This window comes from Podarcis liolepis (assembly GCF_965112155.1).
Source record: "Podarcis liolepis genome assembly, chromosome: 7".
Classification (NCBI taxonomy): Eukaryota; Metazoa; Chordata; class Lepidosauria; order Squamata; family Lacertidae; genus Podarcis; species Podarcis liolepis.
The window spans coordinates 57,576,093-57,603,622 of record NC_139561.1 but is presented as its reverse complement, the minus strand read 5'-3'; the positions used below and the strand labels follow the sequence as shown (position 1 = coordinate 57,603,622).

The window sequence follows — 27,530 nt, the reverse complement described above, 5'->3', positions numbered from 1 at the left end:
CCCACACACATACTGCTTGACAAGGAATTTGGCCAGGAGCCTGCACTGAAGAGAAAACAGCTAAGTAAGGCATAAGAAGTGAATAGAGATGGCAAGCTCCAAGGTAAAAATAATAATGCATTGAGGAGTTCTTTAATCAGATGCAACACTAAAACGTCGTTACAGTGTCATGACAATCCACATTACCATCTGCTCGATTTTGCACTCTCCCCACAACAAAACCAATACTTAAAAACTAAAGAGAGAAGAGCCAGCCAACCCATATGTCAGCACCTGCCAGACAGCTACACCCTAAAAATGCTTCTTTGTAAAACCAACTTGGAACACACCCCCAGCAAACAACCTTTTCATTCATGGAATCTTTTTAAAAATACAAGGAATTTCCTGTCCTCATCTGTAAACCTCAGAAGCCTCAAGTCTTTGTTGCTGTTGGTACAATGGATGCTTTTCTGGATTTTCTGGATATTGAAGATTTGTGTCTCCCCCAATCTGTACTCCCTTCCCAAACTGAACACAAGGTCTTAGAGTGGAGAGAAGGACAGGGGATATGAAGAGAGACACGCACAAAGACTGATTCAGTACATTATTTTGGTATTCTCTGGAAAATAAGAGACAGGAGAACAGAAGTTGCAAGTCTAGGGGATGGTCGGGATGGAAACAGAGAAATGACGAGCATCCCTACCCATGCTTCTAAGGGGCTGGGGAGACGCCTACAGCGGAGCATCAAAGAAGTTGCTTCCCCGAAACACGGAGGAGACGATCTTCCCGGTGGAGTTGATGGTCCCTTCGCTGTCTGAGCTGGACTCTGAGTCGCTGCTCCCAGAGTAGGCCCCGAGGCCCGGCAGGATCCCAATGCAGACGGCAGCCGAGGGACAGTGGAGGGCAGAGCCGCTCATGGAACCGCTGCTCAGAGGAACACAGGGCGGCTTTTCTAGAAGAGAGCCGTGGAGGGGGGTTGGGAGAGGAAGATTGGAAAATAAAGCTGCCAATACAAATCTATGGAGCGACCACATTTGGAATACTGTGTATGGTATTGGTCTCCTCACCTCAAAAGGTTCAGAAAAGGGCAACCAAAACGACCACAGTGATGTAGAGATTCCACTATGGGGAAAGGCTTTTGGAACTTCTTAGTTTAGAGGAAAGGTGAGTAAGAGGCGGCATGATAGAAGTTTATAAAGTTATGCATGGCATGGAAAGTGTGGCCAGAGGAAAGGTTTTCAGGACAGATTTTAAAAAGCACTTATTCACAGTGTATAGTTAAATTATGGCACTCACTTTCACAATGAAACTAACAGGGAAGCAGAATAAACCGCCATGTGAATACAGCCTCGGTGAGCAAAGCTGATGCTGCTGGCCTTTCAGCTACAGATCTGCTTCATTACTTTCCTTCAGTTACCTTCAAACATTGCAGACCAAGGACCCCCATCAGAACAGAAGAGCCCTGCTGGTCAGACCAAAGTCCCTGTTAATCCAGCATCCTGTTCCCATAGCTACTACCCAGCTGTGGATGGGAAGCCAGCAAGCGGGACAGTGGTGCAGTTTCATTATCTTGCTTGTATTCCCCGACAACTGAGGTTCAGAGGGAAGTGAGTGTCCCAGATACTGGAGATGATTCCCAGCCATCATGATCAGTTGCCACTGAGAGCCTTATCCTCCATGAATTTGTCATAGCCCCATGAAGATATATGCCCTTTAACCCAAGCCCTCACAACATGGGGCTGAGCTTTCATTTACATACATATACATCTGCTACCCATGAGGTGTCCAGACACAATCCACTTGCGAGCCTGAACCTGTCAGCTTAAGACCATTGCTCTAGGACAGAGGTCACTGAATTATCAGCTCATGACATCACCATTGCTTTGAGAAGACAAGTGATATGCACTCCACAGTCAGAGGCGGTAATGCTTACAAGCATCTGGTTGGCCACTGTGAGAATGGAATGCTGAACGGGGTGGGCCAATGGCCTGATCCAGCAGGCTCGTCTTAGGTTCATTGCAATATCACTTTTCCCCAGGAAAGCCGCCTCATGGGTTTTGCCCAATATTCTGCAACAGGATGCATCCCTTCCTTCACTCCCCCCACCCAACTGACTGATCAGCTGTTCATGAAGGCAACATGACCAATGCACAGCAGGCGATACGAGGCCTAGCATAACCCACCATGCAAACACACCTACCTGGAGTCTTGTCATGGTCAGGATCCGGATCGAGTTTCAGTCTTTTCACGCTGTTGGCACCTTCTGAACTGAAAGGAAACAATGCAAAGTCAAAAAAGAGGACTGGAACCACGGTGGGGGGGGGGGCACTGCAAGTTGTTCTGTAGGTCACTGAGTTGCCATGGCAAAATAGCACTAATATCATATTTACTCGAGTCTAATGCGCCATTGAATCTAAAGCACACCACAATTTTCAAAACCCTGAAACCATTTGCTGGCAAATGTAAATGTGCCATAGAATCTTATGCACACCTTGATTTTCGCAATGTAAATTGGCCAAAAAAGGTGAGCATTAGATTCGAGTAAATACAGTAAATTTAAAAAATAACAATGGGCTTTACATCTCCTATTCAGATGGGAAAGCCTGGTATATTTCTGCCTGGGAGATTTTAAACTCCAGAATCTACCCCACTTCACACCCCACGTTGCGATGGTCAATTTTAAGCCTCAAAAGGTTAGCTTGTTTACTTTCCATCAACAAGGGCCCTTCATTCATCTGGGAACTTACCTCCGATGTTTCACAGCTCCAGCCAGCAGCTTTGCCTGTGAGAACTTGCTCTTGTTTTCTGCTGATTTCGCCGGCAGTTTCTTGTCTGCTTCCTTCTTCAGGTCAGCACTGACCCCCACCTTTGACAAAGTGCTGTGGACTCAAAGGTTAAGGATCAAGTGGAATCTGAGGACTGACGGGTGTGCAGGAAATCCAGAGCAGCCAAACTCGCCCTTACATTGGCACCTGTAGTCCCAGTCCTGCCAGGCTGAAGGGGTACCAGTAACCCCAATACCTTAGAAGAGGCAGTGTGTGTACACTTATTAAAACCTGCACAGGAGGAGAAGGAAACCAATCTTTGTGGATTTGTTTTCCATCAGGACTCTAAACCTTTCCATCAGGAACACCAGTGAATCAATCATTTGAATTATTTGAGTAATTATTTACTCAAATAAAATCAGTTATCAAATGCATAAGCACCAGTGGATTTTATAGTAATTGGCATCATTCAGCTGCCCAGATAAAAATCTAACCACCCCGTTACATTCCTGAAGCACCTTCCCCGCATTTACATAGGGCCATGCTAGATGTGACACCCAATGCATCCAATCCGAGTCCTACTCAGAGTAGACACACTGAAGTTAATGGACTTTAAGAACTTGCACTTCCCAGTTTCAATGTTTACTCTGAGTAGAACTTTGTTGGATACAACTTTCCATTTAAAATGCATGCTTTTTTAAAGTGCAGATAATAATCTCCTCCAAACAAGCTAATGCTATCTATATTTTTAAAAATATGTATATTACTGGCTTTGTTGTTTTTTTGAGATGCTCAACAGTACTGCTAAAGGAAGCTCTCTGGCACCATCTGATGGAGAGCCTCAAATACCAAACATGCCTCTTGAAATATTAGGTGGGTGGGTGGGTGAGCGTTAACACTCACACAAACCCCACCCTATTCCAACAGGGCTTGGGGTGAATTTCACACCATTCAAGCACAGAATGAGTCACTCTGACCAACTTTACCCATTAAAGAACTCAGTAAAAAGTTACAAACTGGTAGTTCATGCTTAGCAGCACACAATATGAAAGGTTCAATTTCCAGCATCTCCAGGTGGGGCTGGGGAAGGACCTGCAGCTGAGGCCTTGGAAAGCCCCTGTCTGCCAGTGTGGGGAATACCGAGCTAGGTGGCTCACTGGCTTCACTCCGCATAAGGCAGTGCAGTCAACATTTGAGTTTCTGAGATGGTTCCCAGGTCAAGACCAGAGAAGTTCAGTGAAGAAACTGATGGGTTCAAATGTGGAGGGGGGTGCTGGGAAACATATGGAAGAAAGGGGTGGTGTGAGGGAAGGCTCTGGAGCAGAGCCTGGGAAAAGTACTATGGGCAGGGCAACACACAGATCAGCAAGGCCTAGAGCCTCCCAGGCTATCAGCCCAAGCCAGCACAGCCAGTGGCAAGGGATGATGGGAGTTGTAGTCCCTAGCACCTCGAGGCTGCCCACCCCTGATATCCACACTTAGAAGAATCGGCCCAGCTACCAGAGCCACAAGAGCTTCAAGCCCAGATGAAAAATTCTGTTCCAAAAGTCTACAAATCTGGTCACCAGCAATGCTTACCCATTCCCTGGATGCCAAGCACAAAAAGATTCCTTTCTGATCTGTGAATAAACTCACAAAAGGGATGTGGAGGGGTCAGGTGACCCCAAGTAATGGCAGGCCACCAAAACAAATGTTGTGGGGGCCCTGGTGCTAGTCACCAACCTGTTGCCACATCTCCAAGAGTCCTCTTGTTTTCATTCACAGCCAGATCAAATTATTGACGTTTAACACATCCTGAATCACAAACCCACAAGCTCTGTTCTCAAATTCATCCATAGCAAAGCGATAATACAGCTCTAGTAAAAAAAATGAAATGGGCTGTGGAAATTAAGCTCCAGCTCTTCAGATCGCCACGACACCCCAAACCGCACCCGAGTGCTAAACAAGCCACCTGCCCCTTCTTACTTCCAACTTTACAATAGGAAGTGCTTCAATGCAAAGGATATTCTGTACTCATTCAGCTCTTTGAGATCCTCTTCTCGCCGCTGCTTCTCTATTAGCGCTTGCTGCCGAGAAACCTCATCGAGGAACTTGGTCTCCTCTTCGTCTAGGCCTCTGACCATGTTTTCTGAAAGAGGAGGCGACAGGAGGACAGACTTGAATAAGCCATTTAGCTGCAAAGCCAGCACCATCTTGCCCTTCCTCTGCAGCATGTTCCTATTCTGATCCACATGACACTGCAGTGCATTAACAGGAGGTCTTTCTGCCCCAAACTCTGGAGCTGGGAACACATGATCTCTTCTAGCCTCTAGAGACAAGTGCACAGATAGGCAGCCATGCTAGCAATGGCTCAGCTATGTTACGGGAACCAGGACATCCCCTCTTCTGCCAGTACTTTGACAGACAGGCTTCTGTTCCTTCTCCTTGTCCCCCAAAAGTTGTCATGCTCTCAGAATTCTTTAAGGAGCTCAGAGATATAGGGCCCTGCTTTTCTCAGGACAGGATTTTCACAAAAGGTACTGAAGCCGTTCAGTGCGGCTCCCCTGTGTCAGGATTCACAAAGATGCTTACTGGAACTTACTGAACTTGAACTGCTCCTCAAACTCCTGCTGCTTCTTGTCCTTCTGCTCCTGGAGCCTTTCATAGAGCGAGCGGGGGTCGTACACCTCCTCGGGGCATTCTGGGAGATGGAGAAGAAAGAAGTTGTACAGGTGGCCACTTTGAAAGGTACATGAGATAAAACTTGCTCCCAGTACAGTCTCTGGCAGCCTTGCCTATAATCTCAGAGACATTCCAGGTCTACTACCCTTGATGCTACCTGCTGGCTGCTTTTGGACTAAAAGGAAATGAAAAGCAACTTCTGTGAAGATCCATTTGTTTGTCACCTGAAAGGGATTCTGACTATAGGCAATAGGCAAGTGGCTCTTTACAAGCCAGGTTTATCAGACTTTGCTGATAGTTTCATCAACAGTTTATTTGTTTGACTCTCATGGTAAGCCATGCTCAAGGTGGCTCCAACTTCAGAAAAGTTTATACGATAAAATACAGCAAAGTAACTCACAAACAATTACAAGACATAACAAAATTTCTGTAATCATACAAATAAGGGTAAGGAAAACATCGTATAAATATGCATGCAGATTAAACAACTCATTCATAGCAAGGCCAACAATATAAATGCAAAAGCTTAACCCAAATGGGAGTAACAATAATGTATCTTCTCCAAATCAAAATGTTGCCCCAAGAACAAACACTCAACAAGAACTTGCCCTGATGAACTTTTCCTGAATCACAGGGGGAGCAAAATGCGGCCACTTCTCCATCCCTTATGCTCTGCTGTTTTCAAGAGATTGCTTTGTGCAAGGCTGCCCCTATCAGCATATCCAACCTATTTTGCCTCCTTATTAGCACAGAAGCCTAGGAAGCTATCAGACCATTGGCCCATCAGCTCAGTATTGTCAACACTGACTGGCTGTTGCTCTCCAGGATTTCAAGAAGGGGCTGTTGTGAGTCCTATGTGGAAATGCCTCTAGAAGTTGAACCAGGGACCTTCTGCTTGTGAAATAGATGCTCTAACCACAGAACCTCCAAAACATTGCTCCCTAACACCCCAGCAAGCTGCTGCAGTAATGTGACTGTGAAGCTGAACAGCAGAGCAAGAACCCTGGATTCAAATCTCACATCTGCTATGAACTCACTTGGTGGCTTTAGGCTATGGAAGCTTAAACAAAAAGCAGCCAGGAAGGGGCATATACTGGAGGTGGGACCCATCACCACCTAAACCCACCACCACCTAACACCACTTCCCCTTCCTTCCCTGCAATCTCAGTGAAGGTCCGCCTCATATTGCTACAACACTTTTACTCAAATTAAATCGCAGTGTCCAAGATTGCCATTGGAATGAGGGAGTGGGAAAGTAAACCCAACCACCCCTCCCTGATACAGTGGTGCCCCGCAAGACGAATGCCTCACAAGACGGAAAACTCGCTAGACGAAAGTGCTTTCCGTTTTGGAGGTGCTTCGCAAAACGAATTTCCTATGGGCTTGCTTCGCAAGACGACAATGTCTTGCGAGTTCCTGCGGGGGTTTTTTCCTTTCCCCCCCTTTTTCTAAGCCGCTAAGCCACTTATCAGCTGATCCGATCAGCAGATAAGCAGCTAAAAGCCGCTAATAGCGCTAATCCGCTAATCCTTCAATGGGCTTGCTTCGCAAGACGAAAAAACCGCTAGACGAATCACAGAACGGATTCTTTTCGTCTTGCGAGGCACCATTGTACTACCCATCTGATTGGTGGAGAAGAGAGGGCAGCCGTGCTACTTCCACCACTCCCCATTGCTCCTGCCAATTAGGAATGCAACAGATCTCTTCAGCCAAAGGAGGAGGGGAGGAACTTGGAGAAGGGGTCAGGCTAGATGGAAAGGCAACCTATGGCTCCCTATCCCTGCTTCAGGCAAATGGCTCTTAACCAGTTTCAATGTCCCATTCCACCACCCCCGCTGCATTAATAAAATAGTGCTGACCTGCTTCACAGAGCTGTTCCTTTAATATTTACATAACAAAATATTAAATGCTTCAAAAATTGCAACACATTCCTCATCATTACTGTGTTAAAAAGTAACAACTGAGTGTTTGAATCATACCTAAACAGTCTTTAGTCTCTGTTTGATCCTACTCTGTCCCACTAAGTCCTTAGAAGCTCTTGCAATTTGTTTTTGTACAAGCTTCCGGTGACAGACTCCGCTAACCCAGAAATAGTACCTCGTGTTAAGAATTTTGCTTCAGGATGAGAACAGAAAAAAGTGTGGTGTTGGTGGCGCGGCAGGCCCCATTAGCTAAAGTTGTACCTCAGGTTAAGAACAGTTTCAGGTTAAGAATGAACCTCCAGAATGAATTAAGTTCTTAACCCAAGGTACTCCTGTACAGGGGTACCTTGCTTCTCAAACTTAATCTGTTCCAGAAGTCCATTCAAAAACCAAGGCACACTTTCCCATAGAATGTAATGCAAAATGGATTAATCCATTCCAGACTTTTAAAAACAACCCCTAAAACAACAATTTAACATGAATTTTACTATCTAACAAGACCATTGATCCATATAATGAAAGCAATAAACAATGTACTACAGTCACACAATCAATCAATTAGTAGTTGAACTGGGTTTCACACAGTCCCAAAAACAAAAAAAAGTCCCAAAAACAAAAACGCAAAATAGCAAAATCAGGCAGACCTCAGCGTAACACTCAAAGCGGAAGTGTGGCACTCAAATCAGAAGTGTAACACTCAAAACAGAGCACGTTTGGCTTCCGAAAAAGGTTTGCAAACCGGAACACTTACTTCCAGGTTTGCAGTGTTTGGGTTCCAAGTTGTTTGAGTACCAAGGCGTTTGAGAACCAAGGTGCCACTGTACTACGGACTGTTGAAAAAGGTTTGTCTCCCAGAACCCTAGGATGTTCTGGCCCCATTTCACTAGAGGTAAAATATCCTATGACAACAGATAAGCTACCTGTGGCTAGATAGGAAAAGGTGAAGATGGATAACTTCCAACTTCCAACAATCTCTCATGTGGAGGAGTTTCAGGTAGAGCAGGCTTTGAGGGATTGATCGGTATTGTAACGGTAGTCTGAGCTCTCCTACTACCTCTCTGTTCAGCAATTCCCCAATCAACAGTCAAATACCTTCAGGGTCTTCGGGTTTCCGAACCTTCTCCCATTCTTCCTGCCTTCGCTTGCGCCGCTCTTCTATCTCCGCTTCAGACACAAACCTTTTGTTAATCACGAGGTCGGCACTACCTTCTCCTCCATCCATTGTGGAGCAGCCTGTGCAGAGAAGAGCGTTAGGAGCAGGACAGTGTCTATTCCCTATGTATAGAGACACACTGAACTCTCTGGCATAGAACTGGCCATGCAGTGCACTGCCATGCAAATAATCCTTAACCCAATCCACGCATATAGGCTAGGCTAGATCTCCCTGACACACAGTTTTCTACAGGGAAGTACATTTCACACAGAAGCATTCAGTAAGGTAAATTCCCACCCTGCAATGGTGCAGTCCAAATACACTGTGTGTAGACCATCTCAGTGAGAAATAAATTAGAGTCAGAAGCATGCCTACAATATCCCTGCCTACATCTACTATGCTGTACCACCGCTAATTCCCCCTACCTCAGAAGACCAGAGGCAAAGCACAATGAATTGCAGGAAGGAGGCAGTTTATGCCCTATAGCAAGCACTAAAGTGGTACTGTCTCCTACTTGGACTTGACATGTGGAGCATTTGCCACAAATGGATTGTGGAAGAAGTGACCCCACAGTGCTGCTAAGTTTCCAGACATCTGCTGCCTTTAACAGATATGGAAAAGAGAATGTGTCCTGGGGGAAGTTTTGTAGAGGACCTGATATATTCCCTCTCTGTTCTATGGACTGAAATGTTAAATTCAGTCTCCCACTTTCCCCATTAATCAGAAACAGGAGTTCCTTCTTAACAGAAAAGTCAGGACTATCACCTGTAAAATTCCACCATTTGCTGTACACAGCAACAAAACAGGACATGTTTGTCAAAAACAGATATCATTTAGTCTCTTACAGGGTCTGCACAGTAGCCATCTCCATGCCATGTTTTTTTTTATGCATATTATATGAATTGCATTAAAAAGCCTTGCAATATAAGACTAAAGTCATATCTAGTCCAGCATCCCATCGTCCACAATGGCCAACACGACGATGCCTCTGGAAAGTCAATAAGCAGGATATTGGAACAAATGCTATTTCCTGCTGTTGCTCCCCAGTAACCGTTGAGAGACACACCCATCACAAATCTTGGCAGCAGTATATAGTCATGACTTGTCGTTATTGACAAACCTCATGTTTTCTACTGAATTGTCTAATCCCCCTTTTAAAAAAGTGGCCTTCACCTCTCACTTCCATGAGTAGCAATAGAATTTTATTCTCCATTATGCGAAAATGGAAGCTGAGCTAAATCACACATATATTGAACAAAACAGGACTGCTTACATCATTTATTTTTCAGTGCAGAATTTATTTTATCTTACATAGACCTTGGCGTTTCAGCAATGGATCTGCAGGTGTTGCACACAGGATAAAACAGCTTTGTAATGAAAGGAAGAAGCTGAGCCAACATGCAGTTTTTAATGTCAGGATGCAGCTGCTCTGAGCAAGCAGGTGACACCAATCATGAATTAAGTCAACCAGTGCTTACACCTGAGAAAAGGTTGGCCTACTGGCTCCTTACAGATCCCTTAGCTAGAATACCTCTCATCAATGTGAATTATTTCACTCAAATTCCTTCACACTTAAAAAGGTTCCTCCGGTTAGGAAAAAAAGACTGCAATGAGTGCAATTACTTGCCCCCTTACTGTTCACAACCTGAGGAAGGTACAGATGTCACAACCGTTCCCTCTTAAACAAACAAGGTGCCTTACATATGTAACACTCCTTGCTTGCAAGCTTTACAAACCTTTTTATATCAATCTGCTTTTAACTGAAATTAGAAGCTGGATTTTAAACTACTCCCCATCTGAAATAGTAATATGACTTTTTACAGGAGTGCAAAAGGCTTTAAAGTTAAATCCTGTTTTTAAGTTGAAAATAACTGCAGATGTTGCTTCTTAAATGCATATCCCATTAACTAGAGGCCACCTTGAGAAAACTTATTTTTAAAGAAATTTTATATATTGCTTTAAATAAATTTTTAAAGTACAGTCGTAGCTTTAATAAACAATGGCATTGCTATCAACAGCATTTCATCGGTATTATATCAATAATATTCATCCTCATTGTGTGGGTCCAGACATTGGATTTTAAGAAAACTGTAAGGACGAGGGTCCATCCATAAGTTGCTTTTAAATTGTGTTTTAACGCTGTAACCCGCCTTGTGGCCTAAGGGTGAGTGGCTGGCAATTAATAAATAACAGCACTACTACTATTACTACTACTAGGATAGAATATCTTGTTAATAACTTATTTTAATCATTCATTATTAATAAATAATTTCGCTATTCCAGTTACCATCCCCGCACTCCCCCCAGTCTCAACGGCCTCCTAGAGCCGGAAGGCGGCCCGCGACACCCACCTCTCCGCCATGGACGCCCCCAGCGGGGCCTTCCTTCCTCTTCCTTCCGAGCCCACCTTTGTGGACGGAGTCCCGGCCGCACCAATGACAGCCCCGCCCCCTTTACCCCCACGGTCTCCCCGCCTCTTCCGCCTCCGAGTCACCCAATCGGACGCCGCGTTCCTTTTCCTCACCCATCGATCCAGCCAACCGAGGCTTACGTCGCAAACAAACCAGCGAGTCCTGAAAGCGGCGTCTACGACTGGGTTGGTTAAAAAAATAATAGGGGTGGGAAGGGACAAGGCGGGCGCTTAAGATTGGCCAGCCTCCCTTCCGAGCGGCGTGGGCGGAGCTTCGCTTCTAGCAATTTGAGAATGGGCCGCGTGAGTGGAAAGCGACGAAGAGGAGGGGGCGTGGCTAGTTGCCTTGGGGATACGGAGCGAGGAGCGGCGGCGGCCTGGCGGGGAGGTGGGCGGAGCCGCGGCGCGCTCGCTCTCGGAACGGGGAGGGTCCGCGGAGGCCTCTTGCTCCGCCGCCGCCGCCGCCGCCTTTCCTTCCCGCCGCTGGCTGAGGAGAAATAAGCGCGCGGTGGCACAAAGAGGCCGCCCCTCCGCCAGCACGGCGCTTCTTCTCTGGCCTTGACGGGCTGAATGGAAGGCGGCAGCCAGCGTGGAGCGGCTGAGGTGAGTTGAGAGGAGGGGCGCCTGGCGGGGAAGGAGAGGGAGGGGAGGGGGCCGGGGAGGAAGTGGAGGGGCGGGGGGAGGGCAGGGCCTGATCCTGATCTTGAAGTAGGAGCGAAGAAAGGGCCCTGCGGGTGGATGGGCGAGTGGGGAGAAGCCCAGCGCACAGGGGGATGATAATTTCTCTTAATTTTTTTTTTTAATAGTGTCTTAACGCTCTAACCCGCCCCAAGCTTTAATTCATTAATTGTGACAATGATGAAAGTCCTGGCAGTGGGACTGTGGGTGGGAAGGAGCCTGCATGTGTACAATGCCTTTGTGCGTGTGTGATCTATTTAATCTCTCTCTCTCTCTCTCTCTCTATGATAACAAATGTGCATAACTGATCCACACATATGTACGTATGCATACATATATACACAGGTGATAGTGACACAAGTGTGTGTATACATATCATACATATGCATGGTCTTACATCATTTTGGTATCTAATACATGGCTTGCATTATGGGTGGCTAGCCCTCAGATTGGGGGCCTGATCTGCTTTCCCCACCACCACCACACTCAGCAGTTTTTTCTCTCCCCTCCCCACAAGATTTTGCTAATTTGGGTGTTGACAGCAAAAAGAAAACTGGAACTAAAGTAGATGCAGCACTAAAGTGGATTCAGCCTGGTGTGCCTGCAAATCCTCAGAGTTTTCCTCAGATGTCAGATTGATGGGTGTAGAAATGGACAGTTGTTTGGTATGGATTACCTGAGGTGTGGCTGTGTGTGTGAAGAGTGCACACACTTACAAGAGTGTGGGGTGGCCACACCCACCACTGCCATGCAGCCCTCAGAGGGTTGGCCGAGGGTGAATGTGGCCCTCAGTCCAAGAATGTTGAGCCACATCTGACTTTCATGATAACCCACATGCATGCAATTAATACACAGTATTGTTGTTATTGCTTATATTAGCATAACAGCTTTCTGAAGGGTAGTGGTGTTGGACCATTGCAGAAAGAAAAGAGCCTTGTGGTACCTTTAAAGACTAACAAATAGTGTTGCTGCAGCACAGTGCTACCCTCTAAGGTGTCGTTTGCGGTGATAACGGTAATCATAATTATGTCATTAATAACAGTGACGAAAGCTACTGTTTTAAGTGCAGCTCTTCGGGGCACTTTGCATGCATTTCTCTCAGTAGGCAGGTAGCATTTGACAGCTCAGAGACCTCCAGGATAGCAGCCCAGAAGGTTAGAAATGCTGGCATTGACACAGCTGTTATTTAACAGCACCCAGATAAATGGTTTGAGGGAGGGCGAGTCCCCTTTCAAAGAATGCATTGAAATTTGGTCTTTGGGGGGCAGGGTATAACACACAGGGTAAAATATCTCTTCTTACAAATAGACTCCCTTCTGTTAAATATGGCTTTCTAGTGCATACACATTCATACTCTTTATCCTACCTGGGTTCTGCTTCATAGTAGCAGTGTTAATACTAGCATTTCTTGCCTCTGGGTTGCTGTGGTATAGGATTGTGAGCTGCCCAGTTTCCTCCTTGTGAAGGACTGCCTACTTTGCTTTGCCAAGAAAAAATTATGTGAAGTGGTTTGAATGCTCTAAAGCATTAAAGTAGCAGCATTGTAATGATGTACAGTGGTGCCCCGCAAGACGAATGCCTCGCAAGACGAAAAACTCGCTAGACGAAAGGGTTTTGCGGTTTTTGAGCTGCTTCGCAAGACGAATTTCCCTATGGGCTTGCTTCGCAAGACGAAAACGTCTTGCAAGTTTGTTTCCTTTTTCTTAACACTGTTAATACAGTTGCGGCTTGACTTCGAGGAGCAACTCATAGAACGCGGTGTGGTAGCCTTTTTTGAGGTTTTTGAACACTTTGGTGATTTTTGAAGCTTTTCCAAAACTTCCCCGACACCGTGCTTTGCAAGACGAAAAATTCGCTAGACGAAAAAACTCACAGAACGAATTAATTTCGTCTTGCGAGGCACCACTGTAGCTATGGATATTGGTGCTGCTTATTTAGGCAATGATAATGGTCTTTGTCCTTTTTGTGCCTGAGGTTTAAGAAACCAGAATCTTTAAATGTGTAGTATCTGCCATGGGAGGGTATGAAGCAATGTCTTCCAGCACGATGTAGCTGTGGCTTACCCTTTGCTAGTTCAGCACACCTGCTTACTTCTCCTTTCATGCATGTGGAAGAAGCAAACCACGAACCCAGGCTGCATGGTTTGTTTCACTCACAGCAAATCGCCATCTGTAGCCAAGGTTTGTTCTTGGCTTGCTTGGTATGTTTTGTTGGAGCAAAGTAAATCACAGTGATAACTGTTTTTTTATGTAATACTAAACCAGGGATCATGGTATAGTTCCTCTGCATGCTGGTAGGAAGAAGATAAACAACATTCCACATGGACCTGCTCTTTATTATGGTCGGTGAGCTGGGCCAAACTTAAATCTGTGGTGATTACAATTTTCTTCTCAGTTTCTTCCTCCAGTATGAAACAATACTAAGCTCACTTTCACCACTCCTCTGTCCCAGTGATAGGTGCAGCTAGATGAGTGAGGCTGATTGTTGCTCCTCAAGGAATAACGACTCCGGCCACTTTTCTGTTGCCAAACATAATAGTGTGTTGAGTTAGGAGGGGGAAATAGCTTGACTTTTACTAGCCCTTAACCCTCTTTGCTAATATTGATTTGTTTGTTTGTTCACTTGCTGAGCTGTATTTTTAAAGTTTTAATTATGGTTTTAAATTTGTTGCATTCTTTTGGAAGTGCTTTAAAATAGAGGGTTTTGTTTGTAATCATGTTGAATGGTGACTTTAAATTTGAAAGAATGAATACATGGATTGGTAACATAGTGTGTAACAAGGATGGGAGAGTATGTGGTCCTCCAACCATTTGCCTTGCTGGCTAGAGCTGATGGGTGTTGGCAGCCACCATAATCTGGAGGGCCACAGGTTCCCTATCCCTGCTATATAATCTTGAATACGTCTTGTCTAGAAAATGAGATTTACTTAGAGTTTAAAATAGTAGGTTGGAGACCTGGGGATGTACTGGCGATGAGTAAGAGATTCCTGGGGACTAGGGCAAACTTGAAATGAAATGAGGAATGGCATATGAGAAAGCCTGAGGACATGAATCTTCCTGTGGAGATAAGATGGTACTGGTAAGCTATGTGGAAGTTGTCTGCTAAAATAGGGATGAGGGAGGACGACAGGCACTTCAGGTTGGAGTGAGTGTTCTGCTGTGTGATGAGCCAGGCAGTTTCTAGGGGAGACTAGTAGCTGATTTCCTCTTGCTTTTAAGATTAGTAATTCCCAAATTGTATGTGTTCTTTCATAATTGTAGAAACCTTTTTGAGAGCCCAGAGTGCCCGCCCACAGAAGGCAGTCTGCATGATCCATTGAAGGGAGGCCTCTGGCTTTCTTTTTTCCACCTTCTATGGAGGTGGGTAATTCTGCCTTGTCTTTGTTTGGATCATTCAGCCATTTCTGACACTACAGAATTATCTACCTCCAAGGATTGCAGGAAGAGGTTGCCTGTTGCATCCCTCCACCAGTCAGTGCCCTGGGTTTTCCCCTGACAAAAAGCAAGCCCAGAGGCACAATTCTTGCAGGAATATGCTGGGCTACAGGTAGTGTAATTCTTACTCTTGCACGCTCTAAACCTTTTGAAGTTTGACGAAGTGCGTTTCTTCATTTTAAACTCAGTAAAAAATGTACTTCTATCATCAAGAGTTTAGAAATTCATACTTTAGATGAGCAAGGCTATTTCTGAGGGAGATTAGTGGCTGGCTGCCTAGATGGTAGGGGCAGAACTGTGTTCTGCTCCCACATTTTATGAGATGGAAGACATGCTGCTCAGAGTTTTGAATGGTGCCTCACTCTGCGCATGATGCTAAGCTTCATGCTAAACCATGGCTTCACATCAATGCATGGGTTCCCAGGGTGCTCTGCCTCTAGTGCTACTGTGAGCTAAGCCATGTTTTGGCTTGGCAAGTCATCTGAACTGGGATGGTGGTTTGACTTATTCCAAACAAAATAGTTGAGTGAGATTTGTTCTTAGTTTGTCTAGAGCCTGCCTTCTGCCCCTCACGTTGGGTGTCCTGTTCCTTGTAGGCAGGAACCCCCTCATTCAAGTGTGATGTGTGAACAGAGTATGCAGAGAGACACTGCATCCTTCCTCATGGATTCTTCAACTATTCACATCCTTGCTCCAAACACACTTTTCACCTATAGTGATATATCATAGGAAAACATCATCTTTGTTAATTAGTCTGAGGGATGCTCTCTGCTGATGGTTATGAATAAAGTGGGGTGGGGTTGGTAGTACAGTGGGGAGAGTCCAGGATATAGGCCCACATGAGCAATAGTTGTATAAATAAGGTTTCCAGTCTGTATGCTCTTGAGTCACAGGAACAACCTTTTAGTCATGCCTGCTAGTTTGTGTGACTAAATCCAACACACAGTTTGGTTTGGTTATTTGACCAAGAATTTTTGTACAGTACTGTGGGGCAGAAGCGTTAGGGCTTCCCCTGCCATTACTTGAATAAATAAGAACTTAACAATTGCTCAGACAGAAGCATTTTTGCCATAGGGACTGGGTGGTCCATTGGCGTGGGCACAATTGATCAGTTCAGTATGCAAATAGATGCATAACCCATGACGCTCACACTGTGTAGTTGGTTTTGTAGCCTGTGGAGCTACTACACCTTAAATGACTAGGGGGAAGGGTAGGAAATCCATCTTCCTGCCCCAACCAGGATTAGCATTGAACAAAGCTGTAGCGGTGAAGCTTGGCCTCCTTGGCTGCTGCCTGTACCTCGTGAGTCTAGCCTTTGCCCAAGTGAGTCAGTCACTTGGCTAGAACCTCTCCCTTACATTGAGGAGGCTATCACCTGAACTCTCTTTCCTGATCTGTTTCAGCTCCTAGCAGTTGGTGCAGTGCAGGAGATTGTGTGCTCTACCCCTTTGTATCAGCTGCCGACATTGAGGATAAGTGAGGTAACTTATTTTTCACCAATGCATCGCTTCTTTCTAGTCAACTTTCCAGCACCATTCAGATACATAGAAGTGTGTGATGACCCATAACAGACCAGTGCTTGGAGGCTAGATGTGGACCAGTAAATTGAAGGTGAATCCTGAGACGACAAAGATGTTGTGTGTTCTGAATTGCTGAGTCTAGGAGGTTGGAGATTACCTGTTCTGGATGCGGCTGCACTCCCCTGGAAGTAGCCGGTTCATAGCTTGGCGGTGCTCCTAGATCCACTACTGCCCCTGGAGGTTTAGGTAGCCTTGGTGACCTGAAGTGCCTTTTTTCCAGCTATGGCCCCTTTTGGAGAGAGACGACCAGTGTACTCTGCGCCCTGATACTGTTCAGACTGGACTATTGCATTGTGCTCTGTGTGTGGAATCCCTTGAAGACTATTTGAATACTTCCACTGGTCAGAAATGCAGGACCAGAAGAGGGCTCTCTCTGTGGCAGGCCCTAAATTATGGAGTTTCCTCCCTGCAGAAATGTGTCTGGAATATTTATTGTACATTTATTGTACAGGTGAAGATTCACCTCTTAAACCGAAGTTTTAATTCTGCTTTGTGGGACCCACCTCTTTTGTTTAATTTATATCATTCTGCCCTGTTTTTTTAAAAATGGTTTTACTAGTTTTATAATTATAGCAATTTTATCCATTTTTATAATTGTATATTACCAGTATATTGTTTTAACTCTCCCTGAGACCTTATGGTGAAGACTAGGTAAGAAATTAAATCAATCAATTAATTAATTTCCCCACCTTTTCTTAAAAGTATGTCATATGATTGTGACCCAAACTTGAGAATTGGCTTCCATAGGAGATTTAATGAAATTATAATCTTCTAAACCTTTTAGCTCAGTTTCATGTTAATGTGTGCCTGGTAATGTGGAATGATTTGCATAAGGAAATTTTCTAATGCCCTAGACTAGAGATTGTAATTCTCTTGCTTATTTGACTTCATTTAGAAAACAAAGTTGAAGAAATAGACAAGCTTTCTTTGCATTGTGTTTGCTGTACTTGTACTTCCCACTTCCAAGCCAAGCACTGCAGAAATATTTCTCCGTTTAAGAAGCACCTCTGCAGTTATGACCTACACGTCAGCAAACCCTAAGTTTGGATTGTGGATAAAACTGATGTCAATCATACATGAAAAATGATTTGCAATGTTTGCTTACCATATGTGCCCCATTTCTAGGAAGTAGGATTTGAAGAGAGTAACCCCAAATATAATCTAAGATTTAGACTGCACCATTCTTGGTCATAAAGCAAATGAATAGTTGGTGTTTTGTTAGTAGGGCTAATTTTTGTTTTAAATGGAGGGTCTGGGGAAACTTATACATGGGGACCATTGAGTCTCCAAAACAGAAACTTCTCAGGTGCCAATTGCAAATTTACACTTAGAAAACCAAAAATAAGGTTCTTATAATTGTATATTACTGTTTGGTTTTTAAACAGTAACTTTTACACTTCAGAAAATTGCCAAGCTCTTTCTGATTCAGGCAAGTTTAATAACAGAATGCGAATAAATTTCTGGCATAGTATGATAGGGAGGTTTAACCAGACCCAAAATCCAGTTTGCACATGGGCATTCTTGTTTTCTTTGCAGAAACAGTCAAGCCACATTTTCTCTCTCTTTGAAATGCAATTAGTATCTCTGTGTTAACTTTTTGTGAGTTGATTCTCTTAGAGCTATGGGTTTTATGTATTTACAATGGGTGAGGGGAAAATCCAGCTATTACTGAGTTAAGACTGGAAACTGAAAGGTTGAAGTCATCCCTGTATTCAACTTTGGCTTCTTGGCAAGAATTCAGAGTGGGCAGGGTTTTTCCACAATGAGGTGATTATGGTTGAGTGTAAGGAAACACTTGAGGCTGTGAATCATTGATTCCTTCCCTCCTTACTCTAGAGGCGCCTGCGCTCAAAACCATTTCCAGCCAAGTTCTTAGCTGACCACTTCTGCTGAGTTGTTTGGACCAGGAAAATTTGGTGGGATGATCATATAGATGTCGTATGTTACATTGGATAACATGTTAAAATTACGAGCGTGGATGTCTTTTTATTGGAGACCTTCCCATAGAAATAGTGCCTGTGGAGCAAGCCTGTTCAGCTTTTTGTTTCAGGCAGTGCACAAGGGGAAATGTGCATTCTACAGTTAGAATTGTTCAGTAAATTAAGGAACCAAATTTGCATGCTTCATATTCTGTTGCAAGTGGTATACCCCTGTGTTTGCAGAAGCTAGATTTATGCACTTTTTAATATTACGAATTGGAATATAGGGGGAGGAGACCAGCTTTTTTTCACAAAGGGTGGCAGTTCATTCCTAGAGTTTCTGAGAAATTAAGTATTGTGTAGAAAAATCAAGTGTTCTTTTAAGTCTTTATTTTGTTACGCTGGCTCATAGTAGGCATTCTCTCTCTCTCTGTGTGTGTGTGTGTGTGTGTTGTGTGTACGCGCTAAGAAAAGGAGAGTATCAGGTGTCAAAAGGTATTTATTTCTAGTGTTGTGCCTGGAGCCCACAAAAATAGAACTCTTGTTGGAAGAATTTGTGTCTGATGCAATCAGTTGGCAAACATGTTGCTAAAAATACATGTACTGTAGTAGTTAACAGAGAGCAGCTGAAAGAGGCTGGTATTTGGGAGTCCTCGTGCTGCTTCCTTGATTCACAGAACTAGCAGTAGCCAAGTCTAGTTTTCATCAGTACTGTATTAGCACTTCCCAATGTGTGTGTTCCTCTGATAAGCAGAGGTGACCAAAAGCATACTGGCTATTTGAAGGGAGCTCTTGAACTGTCTGACAGGCAGACCATGCAAGGCCTGCTGATAGTAGGGCCAAAAACCCTTGCTTGGAAGTTGTTGTTTTTCTAAGTTGTACTGTGCAATGCTTTCCAGACCTGTGAATGATACCCTTGGTTCCCAATGCATTTCTTGGCCACTAACACACTGGTTTGTGCATACAGCAAGTTACTGCAACTTTGTAGGGCTGTGAATTTTATTGGATGATGGTTTGGAAATAAATAAGGCTGCTTTATTTCAAAATTTCATAAATATATAGAACAGCACAATTTTATGTGGTAAGTTATACATAATGGGTTGTATCCATCATAGCGCTACATGAACAAAATGCATTGGATGGACGGTGTTTAACTACCTTGTCTCATCAGTGCAAGGATTTCTGCTTGCGCAACAGAACATTATGCCCCCCTCCTTCCACTATGTGTCACCTAAGTCTGTTCTAGGGTTTCCCCTAACACTCCTGAGCAGATTTGGCAAAGGCACAGAGCACACGAGGGGGAGGAGGCGGGGAAGTCATGTTATGCAAACAGAAATCCTTGTGGTGATCAGACAAGGTAGTTGAACTTCATGCTATGCATTTTGTTCTCTTGCAGAGGTAGAGTAAGTTGAGAGCTGATAAGGAAAGGTGTGGCATACACTTCAATTACTCCCCCTGCTCCCTGTGTCTTTTCACAAGGGACTGACTCATAGCTTCCACATTGCCAGAAATGTTCTGTCTCTGTTAGGGGTAGAGGGGTATGTGGCATATGTGAGACAAAGCTTAAACAAACGAGAAGCTAGAAATTGGCTGGCAGTGTTTTTTATAGGTTGATGTACTTAAGTGAAAAATATAGGAAAAATACAGACTTCAATCAAATTAGCTGTTATACCTGTATATATCTAAAGTGCATTAAGGTGGGGTGGCAGCTGAGGGTTACATAGACTGTTTACTGTGAGCTGTAAGATGGCTGGTGCACAGATAACTTGTTTATGTATTGAGTGCCCAACAGAGCAGTTTTGCTTTCTGTAAGGGCTACTTAACTTCGCATTTGCAGCTTATCTTTGTCTTTGCAGCATGTGTAGAACTTCTTTTTCAGGAAACTGGCAAACTGAGGAGAGTAATAAGCTCCCCCTTGTTAGTTGAGAGTCTCCATCCCAAGTACTGTGCTAATTCACTGGTTTTACACCATGGGTTGGCTCCTCATGATTTTAAGAGAAACTTGGACATTGTGCTTTGAAACCAAATTATGCGTGCTGTTATATAGCCTGTATCAGTTTAGGAAAAAATAAGGCAGAGGAACAACCTAAATAGATTTGCATCAGTGTACCTTAATCCTAGGTGCACAGTCATTTCATGGGTTGTTGTAAGTTATGACGTTTCAAGATGATTGACTTGATGCTTCAGCCTCTAGGAATCTGTGAAACTGAGTTCCTCCCCTTCTTCTGCCTTACACACTGATGTGCTGGATGATCTAAATATACTGACTTTCAGGCTGTGTGATTATATATATATCAGTCATACACGAGAATGGTATATCTCATGTATGATGGATCAATATGACTAATAATGACGAATAACATCACTTACTTTCTATATTTAATCAGTAGAGCACTTATTTTCTCCCAATAGAGAGTGGTAGAAATTCTAACTGTAATCAACAAGTGAAAAATTAGTTCTCATTCTCGTTTAGAAACTAGTTATTCTAAGAGTCTTAGATTTTATTTGCCAGGTCCAAATCACTCACAGTAATTCCTTAATAATTTGATATTAGAATAGCTTTACAGGTGGACAAAACAACAAGACGGGCGTTGAACCTGCTGTCACATGTGTGTATTGTCAACAGGGCTGTGGCATGCAAAAGATCTCAGGTTCACTTCCCAGCATCTTCAGGTATCGCTGGGCGAGATCTTATCAGAAATTGTGAAGAGATGCTGCCAGTTAATGTAAGCAATACTGAGCTATATGGACCAATGGTCTGACTTGGAATAAGACAGTTTCCTGTGGAAAGCTTGGGTTTTAGTCATCACTGGGCTAAATGTGAGCTTTCACATAGATTAGTACTTCCTACACCTTACTCAGGCTGGTTCAGGTAGGATTTTGGGTTGATAATCATCCAGGTAAATTGTACCTTGTTCCATTAAATTATGGTTTTCATATTATGACTAAGCTTTTATAAGTGGTGGTTTCACAAAAGCAGGTTATTTTGATAGTTACAGCTATGCCACTCTCAATATAGTGGTATGAATTGGCCTAAAGGAAGGAAGGACCAGCCTATATGGAAAGTTCAGCTCTCAGTATCACTCTTCCCTGTTGTTATTTTTTAAAGATTTACAAGCATCTTGCATTTTTTTAAATTAAGCCAGTTGATGCATTCCAGTCATTCACTGTGGAGGGCCATGTGTCATGAAGTCATGAAGTTACATCTCTTCCTCCTTTCTCCTTTTGCCACCCCGTGCTCAGAAGAGCTTTATGGTTACCCAAATATGGCAGCCAACTTAGTGCCAGTGCCAGCATCTGGCTTGCTTTTGGGAGGCACATTCTGAGCCCTCCACCATCCCCATCACTCTCCTCCCTCCACTGGCCTGGTCTTATTTAAGGTATTTCTATGTTGGCTTTCAGACAGACATCACAAAGCAGTTTATATAAACATTATTACAATAATAAGAACTGATTTTTTTAAAACAACAACAACCAATGCAAAAGGCAACTGTTTGTTTAAAAGAAGCTGTGATGGTAACTTCTTTTCTGCTCTGCTGCAGAGTGAGTGGTTGCAAAGATTTCCTGGGTGACAGTTAGAGGAGGGAGGGGCCACCACTGGCAGCTGGACCTGGGCAGCTTACTAGGCTGTGGGTTTCGTTTCCACTCTCTTCAGAGCAAGATAATTCTTCATAGACCTTTATGTGCCATTTCCTCCATCAGTTGACAAGTTGCCATTTGTTTCGGGGCATAATGCTAATGGAAACTGACTGGGCAACTTGAATTGTGTGGGGTTCTTTACCCTGCTTTTTGATAGTTAGATAACATTTTTATTCTTGGTAAGCTGGCTGGAATATCAGAATACACTTATTTTCAAATAAAGCATAGTAGAAGAGGCAACATGGTATATGGAGGGCTAGGCTGAAATCCATAGGTGTCTGGCTCCTTGATTTTTATTTTAAATGCCCACCACTTAGTAAACTGATCTTTTTTTTCAACTTGAGGCTGGCTGCTGGAGAAACAGAAATATTTTTCAAGCTCTATACGGGCTGCACACTCTACCTGCATTTCCCAGTGACCCAACTCCCTTGCAGCTGGCTTTGGACTCACACAAAGGAGTGGGAAGGACTTTACTACTGACTGCCTCAAGAAACCTCGCATTGATCATTTGTTTTAGGATGGTGGGGATCTGGATGCAGTTTGAGCCTCCCCCAGGAACTGTGTATACGTGCATTTCCCTCTCCCGCTTCAGTTTACTTTGAGAACAGCATGTTAGAATGCTTCAGGGTGTTGATAAATTGGAGGGAATTGCGGTTGATTAGCATTTTTGTAGCCCTGGGTATCTGAACGGGACAGAATTGCAGTACTGGGCGCCTTAGCAGATTTGAAGATAAGAAGCAAGTTTTCCCTCTTTGTAGCATCAGCTGTGGGTTTAAGGCAGGGTTGGGGAACTGGGCTGGGACTGATGGGAGTTGGGAGTCCACCAGCACCTGGAGGGTACAGGTTCCCTTTCTGGTGCAGGGCACAAAGGTATGCCAAAGGGGAAATTAGGATTGTTTGCCTGCTTGCAAAGGAACTTGTTTGCTAGTCACATTATTTTACAATTTCAATCCAAGTTGATGGGCTTGTATTTTTTCTTACCCTCCAGGCCTCCTTTTGGATGACCAATGTGTATCTTCAGTGATGATGTCAGACACTTACCCAGCCATTCCCTGCCCATTCCAGTTGTTACAGACTCATATGATGCAAAAGCTGCAATTCAGGATCCCAAAAACATTGCTTTTAAAACTGTCTAGATGATTGTCGTTGCTTTGGTTGTGTTCTATGCGAGCAGGAGCCTTCTCCAAGGTTTACGGCTGACCCTTGAACAGCACATTCCCTGTTTGCTGCAAACCTTGGGGGCTAGCAGCATGGGCAACTCCTGTGTTTGTCGGGAAGACAGTGGGGTAGAAGACAATGCAGAATCCAGAAGTCGCCAGACAGAGAACAGCAGAGTGCCTGTATCGGACTCCAGGAGCCACCCGAGGGACCCAGTGAGGCCCCCCCGGCGGGGACGGGGGCCACATGAACCAAGAAGGAAAAAACATAACGTGGATGGATTAGTACTTGACACGCTAGCAGTGATTCGGACGTTGGTAGACAAGTAAGTACTTCCTGAAGAGAAATATTGCCACGGATGTACCTTCCTTCTCTTGTAAATTGCTGTGCTGCAATCTGTGGAGACTGCTCTAATGTCCCCCTCCAGTGGCATAAAAGTGGACAACTTTATGTTGGAATTGGAAATGTCTATAGTAGATTCGTCTTGGCTTCTCCTCGTAACACTTGCGCTTTTTGAATACCCCTCCAGTAGTTCATTTTGATGTCCAAAGTTTGTTTCAGTGAAATCCTACTCGGCCCTGTAACCTTACACTGCCTGATTCCGTTGAGTGGCAGCCACTGCAATGCCTACACCAGTCGTGGGAGGAGAGCCAAATGGCAAACTGTCTTTGTGTCATGTTGAGACTTCTACAGTTTCAACAGACACAAAAGCAATATACAAGATGCTGCCTAAGGTCTTTGGAGGCCAGAGGTAGTCCTGCCACCTTTGATGGCAGAAGAAAGGTTTCCTTTGGGACGGAAGGGGACACTCTGATAGTGCTTGTAGGTGCTGTTGGGATTTGTTAGCCAGTTTGACTTCCTTCAACCAAATTCCCTTTGTGTGTTTGCAGTGCATTGTAAGATTGGGCAGCGCATGCTAAGGAGGCAGTTATTTAGGGAAGCTTTCCTCTGACCCCTTTCCTAACTCAGCAGTTGAAGATGTCTTCGTGGATAGGTGGGGGGCAGCAACTTGTGCTTGTCCCCTGTCTTTGAGTTGACTTGCTTCTGCAGAAGCATGTATTGGAGTGCTCTGTTGGTCTGCCCCTTCTAAAACTCCAGATTGAAAGGAGTTAAAGGAGGAATAGACATGAAGAGCAGTATAGAAATTTAATTATTGTTAATAATAATAATAATAATAATAATAATAATAATAGATAATAAGGCTCCCAGGGGCTACCAGTCATGATGATACTTTCAGAATCAAATAAAGCCCATTGCTTGGAATAATAGCCAGAAATGACTGATTCCCTTATCCTACTTGTGGACTTTCCATAAGCATCTGGCTGAGCACTTTGGGAAACAGGAATCTGGGCTTGGTCTGGTCCAGCAGGGCTGCTCCAGTGATATATGTGTTGTGCCAATTCTTACAAATGTTTACATAATGGTTAATGATAAGTGGAAAGATTCTGAGTAGGGTAAAGCAATAAAGCGACTTTCAAAGAAGTGATGCCTGGGTGCGTTCTCTGGTGGCACAGCTTGTGATGTTTGAATTGGATCTGAATAACCCTGTTGAACCATGAGCACATTGGGAGTGGTTGGGGACAGGGGGCTACAGACAGGCAAAGGAAGGAATATCCCAGGCAAGCAAAGTTTATGTGAGGAGGGAGAGAGACATGATCACACCCTTCCAATGGCAGAGGAGCTACTGCTACATATCATAGCAACAGCACCAACAAAATTGTCCTTAATGCTTCCTTTCCTGATTAAAATTGTCATTATTCGTTGTCAGTTTGAGTTATCTTTGTAGTATCTTAAACATCAACAAGGGTGTTGACAGTTTCCTTCCTGCTTTATTATCTGAGCTGCTGTCAAAAATGCTCTTTCATAACTCCTTAAATAATCACTTCATTCTTTGCTACCTGCCAGCTCCAAGCGTCTGAGGCCCTTTCTGGCACAGACTGGAGCTTCTGTTTGTCCTAGACCACAGTCTGAAGGCACGTGATGCCCCCACCTTGTTGAAGCAAAGAGGGTCTGGGTCTGATTAGGGTTTGACTTCAAGACTGCCTGGGAATCCTTTGTGAACAGCCTTGCGTTTTGTGGTGGAGGGAAAGACTGGATATAAATGTAATAAACAAAAGCTTCTGGGCACAATGGAATGCATTTCCACCTCTCTTCTCAAGCATTATAGTTTACTTGGATTGAACCTCAGCAGTACAATGCTTCTCCTATGCCACTTCTTTCAAGTTAATGACGTCTGTTTTCACCCGCCTTGTGCTGAGAACAAAATGAATGACTCTTCCACTTGCGCAGAATACAACAGTGTGGGGCAGTGGGATGGGTTCAGTTGCTTTCAGGACTATCTTGTTCAAGCATTATTGGCTATAAACATTGTATTGCTTTAACTTGGGGGGGTGCTGACCTGAATAAACTAACAGACAGTTTTCTACAAAAAGAGTAGGCTGTTTGGGGGGATTTTCTAGCAATAGTAAAAATTCATCCTGCTTGGATCCTATTTTTCCTTTAAGGGGCTCAAAGTAGCATCCAGGGGTTATCAACTGGCCCAAGGCTACCCAGTGTGCTCAATGGCTGGGCAGGGTTTTGAACCCAGGTCTCTCTAGGCTAAGTCCCAAACTCTGTTTCTACTCCCTCACCTGGGCACTGGAAGGGGCATGTCTACTAACAAGTTACTAGGGAAAGCACTCGGTAGAATTCTTAGCCAGTGGGAATTCAGTCCTGTGATAGAACATATTGCCAAGCACAAATGGTCACATTATAAGTGGAAAATAGTTTTGTGATTCTCCTCCCCAGCCCAACCCCCCAAGATTGGATCGCAAGCGTTCTGTTTCTTCCTTCCATGCCCTCTGTCATTCAGCACTCCACAACTTCTATTCCCTTTCATGTTGTGTTCCGTTAACACTTGGTGTGTAGCAGCTGGCCTTGAGCCAGAGGTGCTCTGCCTTCTGTTCTGAATGGAGGACTCTGCCCCTCTTCCCTCTTGTACTTTTAATGGTCTTGCCTTTTATATTTTAGACCTTGGGTGTGGACCTCTGTGTTTTTATACTTTCATAAAAGCACTTGGTATACTTTTAGGAACTGTGGCAATAATGAAAAGATTCTACATTAATGTGTTGACACTGTCTCATTATCCTAAGAATTTGGATTATTGCAGTATCCTCTGAGGCAGTGAGAGTGTGAGCGGATGCTCATCAAATTTTCACAACAGCTGATTGCACTGGTTGCCAGTTTATTTCCAGGAAGAAATCAGTGTGCTGATGATTACCTTTAAATCCCTAAATGGTTTGGGCTCAGTCACTTTCCTTACCAACCTGCCTGCTCCATTAGATTTGCTGGGGAGGTTGTTTTTCTTCTTCCAAGGGTGGCTGAGATGCACCTGGCTGGGATGTGGCTTTTTCTGTGGATGAATTCCCCATCTTGGGAGGTCCATTTGGCCTCTATATTTTCCACCACATGACCAAGAATGTTGTTCGTTCCAGTAGATGTTTGGCCTGCCAGGTTCTAGTTTTAATGGCAAACCTCCATGTCAGCTTTCTTGTTTCTTCTAATAGGCAAAGGAGTGCCTTTTGCTGGAAGGCTTCCAACAGTCTCTTAAATTAATTATACAAATGAAGGTTTCTGGCCATTGAATCCTGGGGTATGGTGCTGATTATGGCAATTGTCTAGAGAAGCCCTGTTGCGTGCAATAAGAGTTTTTGTATGCCAAGTATGCCAAGTGAATGTTTTCACGTTCACTCTAGATGACTGCACCACCACAAAGCCATTGTGTTCCCCACATTGGATAAAGTTCTACTTCCAGTTTGTTGTAGGGCTGATAAATATCCTTCAGGCACATCTGTACATGTAGATCCCTGGATTTCATTCCCATGGTTCTGTACTTGATGATGTGACTGTGGCCTAGGAAACATTTCTGCTACACCAGTATGGGGAAGTAGTGAAGAGAGAAGGTTCAAAGTCCTTATCAGCCACGGTTTGGCTCAGGGTTACCATGACAATCACTGGCTCTCAGCCTAACCTGCCTCACAAGGTTGTTAAGAAGATAAACAGGTGGCCATGTATGCCCCTCTGAGTTCCTTAGAGGAAGGGTGGCATAAAAACCTATTCAGTAAACAAATATGAGACTATATCCAACCAGATTCTACACAGAATAGACCTATTGAATTTCATGGACCTGTTAGTCATGTCCAGTCATTTCATTGGTTCTACTCTGAATAAAATTAACATTGGATAGGAACCAT

At 44.1% G+C, this 27,530-nt stretch overlaps 2 protein-coding genes across 3 annotated transcripts in view; one reads left to right on the top strand and one right to left on the bottom strand.

The window, feature by feature from the left end:
* Window positions 1–116: 116 nt before the first annotated feature.
* PSME3IP1 (proteasome activator subunit 3 interacting protein 1) lies at window positions 117–10,938 on the bottom strand. The gene is made up of 7 exons (XM_083511533.1): window positions 10,832–10,938; window positions 8,420–8,560; window positions 5,326–5,424; window positions 4,722–4,872; window positions 2,727–2,858; window positions 2,180–2,247; window positions 117–931 (listed from the first exon to the last, which is right to left on the bottom strand). The coding sequence occupies exons 2-7, from the start codon at window positions 8,547–8,549 to the stop codon at window positions 711–713; spliced, it is 801 nt and encodes a 266-aa protein (XP_083367659.1). The 5' UTR covers window positions 8,550–8,560; window positions 10,832–10,938; the 3' UTR covers window positions 117–710.
* Window positions 10,939–11,056: 118 nt separating this feature from the next.
* RSPRY1 (ring finger and SPRY domain containing 1) overlaps window positions 11,057–27,530 on the top strand; it is a 40,536-nt gene continuing 24,062 nt past the window's right edge. The window contains exons 1-3 of one of the 2 annotated variants that reach the window (XM_083511476.1): window positions 11,057–11,493; window positions 16,406–16,483; window positions 23,129–23,623. In XM_083511476.1, coding sequence (XP_083367602.1) covers window positions 23,277–23,623 — 347 coding nt within the window. In that variant the 5' untranslated portion in view covers window positions 11,057–11,493; window positions 16,406–16,483; window positions 23,129–23,276. The remainder of the gene's footprint in view (window positions 11,494–16,405; window positions 16,484–23,128; window positions 23,624–27,530) is intronic. The other variant, XM_083511475.1, reaches the window with a different exon arrangement.

Bases quoted from the DNA above. Each gene is read 5' to 3' on its own strand.
- PSME3IP1 (XM_083511533.1), bottom strand. From the start codon at position 8,549: ATGGATGGAGGAGAAGGTAGTGCCGACCTCGTGATTAACAAAAGGTTT. The intron at 2,859-4,721 runs GTAAAGTTGGAA...TTGAGTCCACAG, and splicing joins GCATTGAAGCACTTCCTATT to CACTTTGTCAAAGGTGGGGG. The intron at 932-2,179 runs GTAGGTGTGTTT...GCTCTCTTCTAG, and splicing joins TGACCATGACAAGACTCCAG to AAAAGCCGCCCTGTGTTCCT.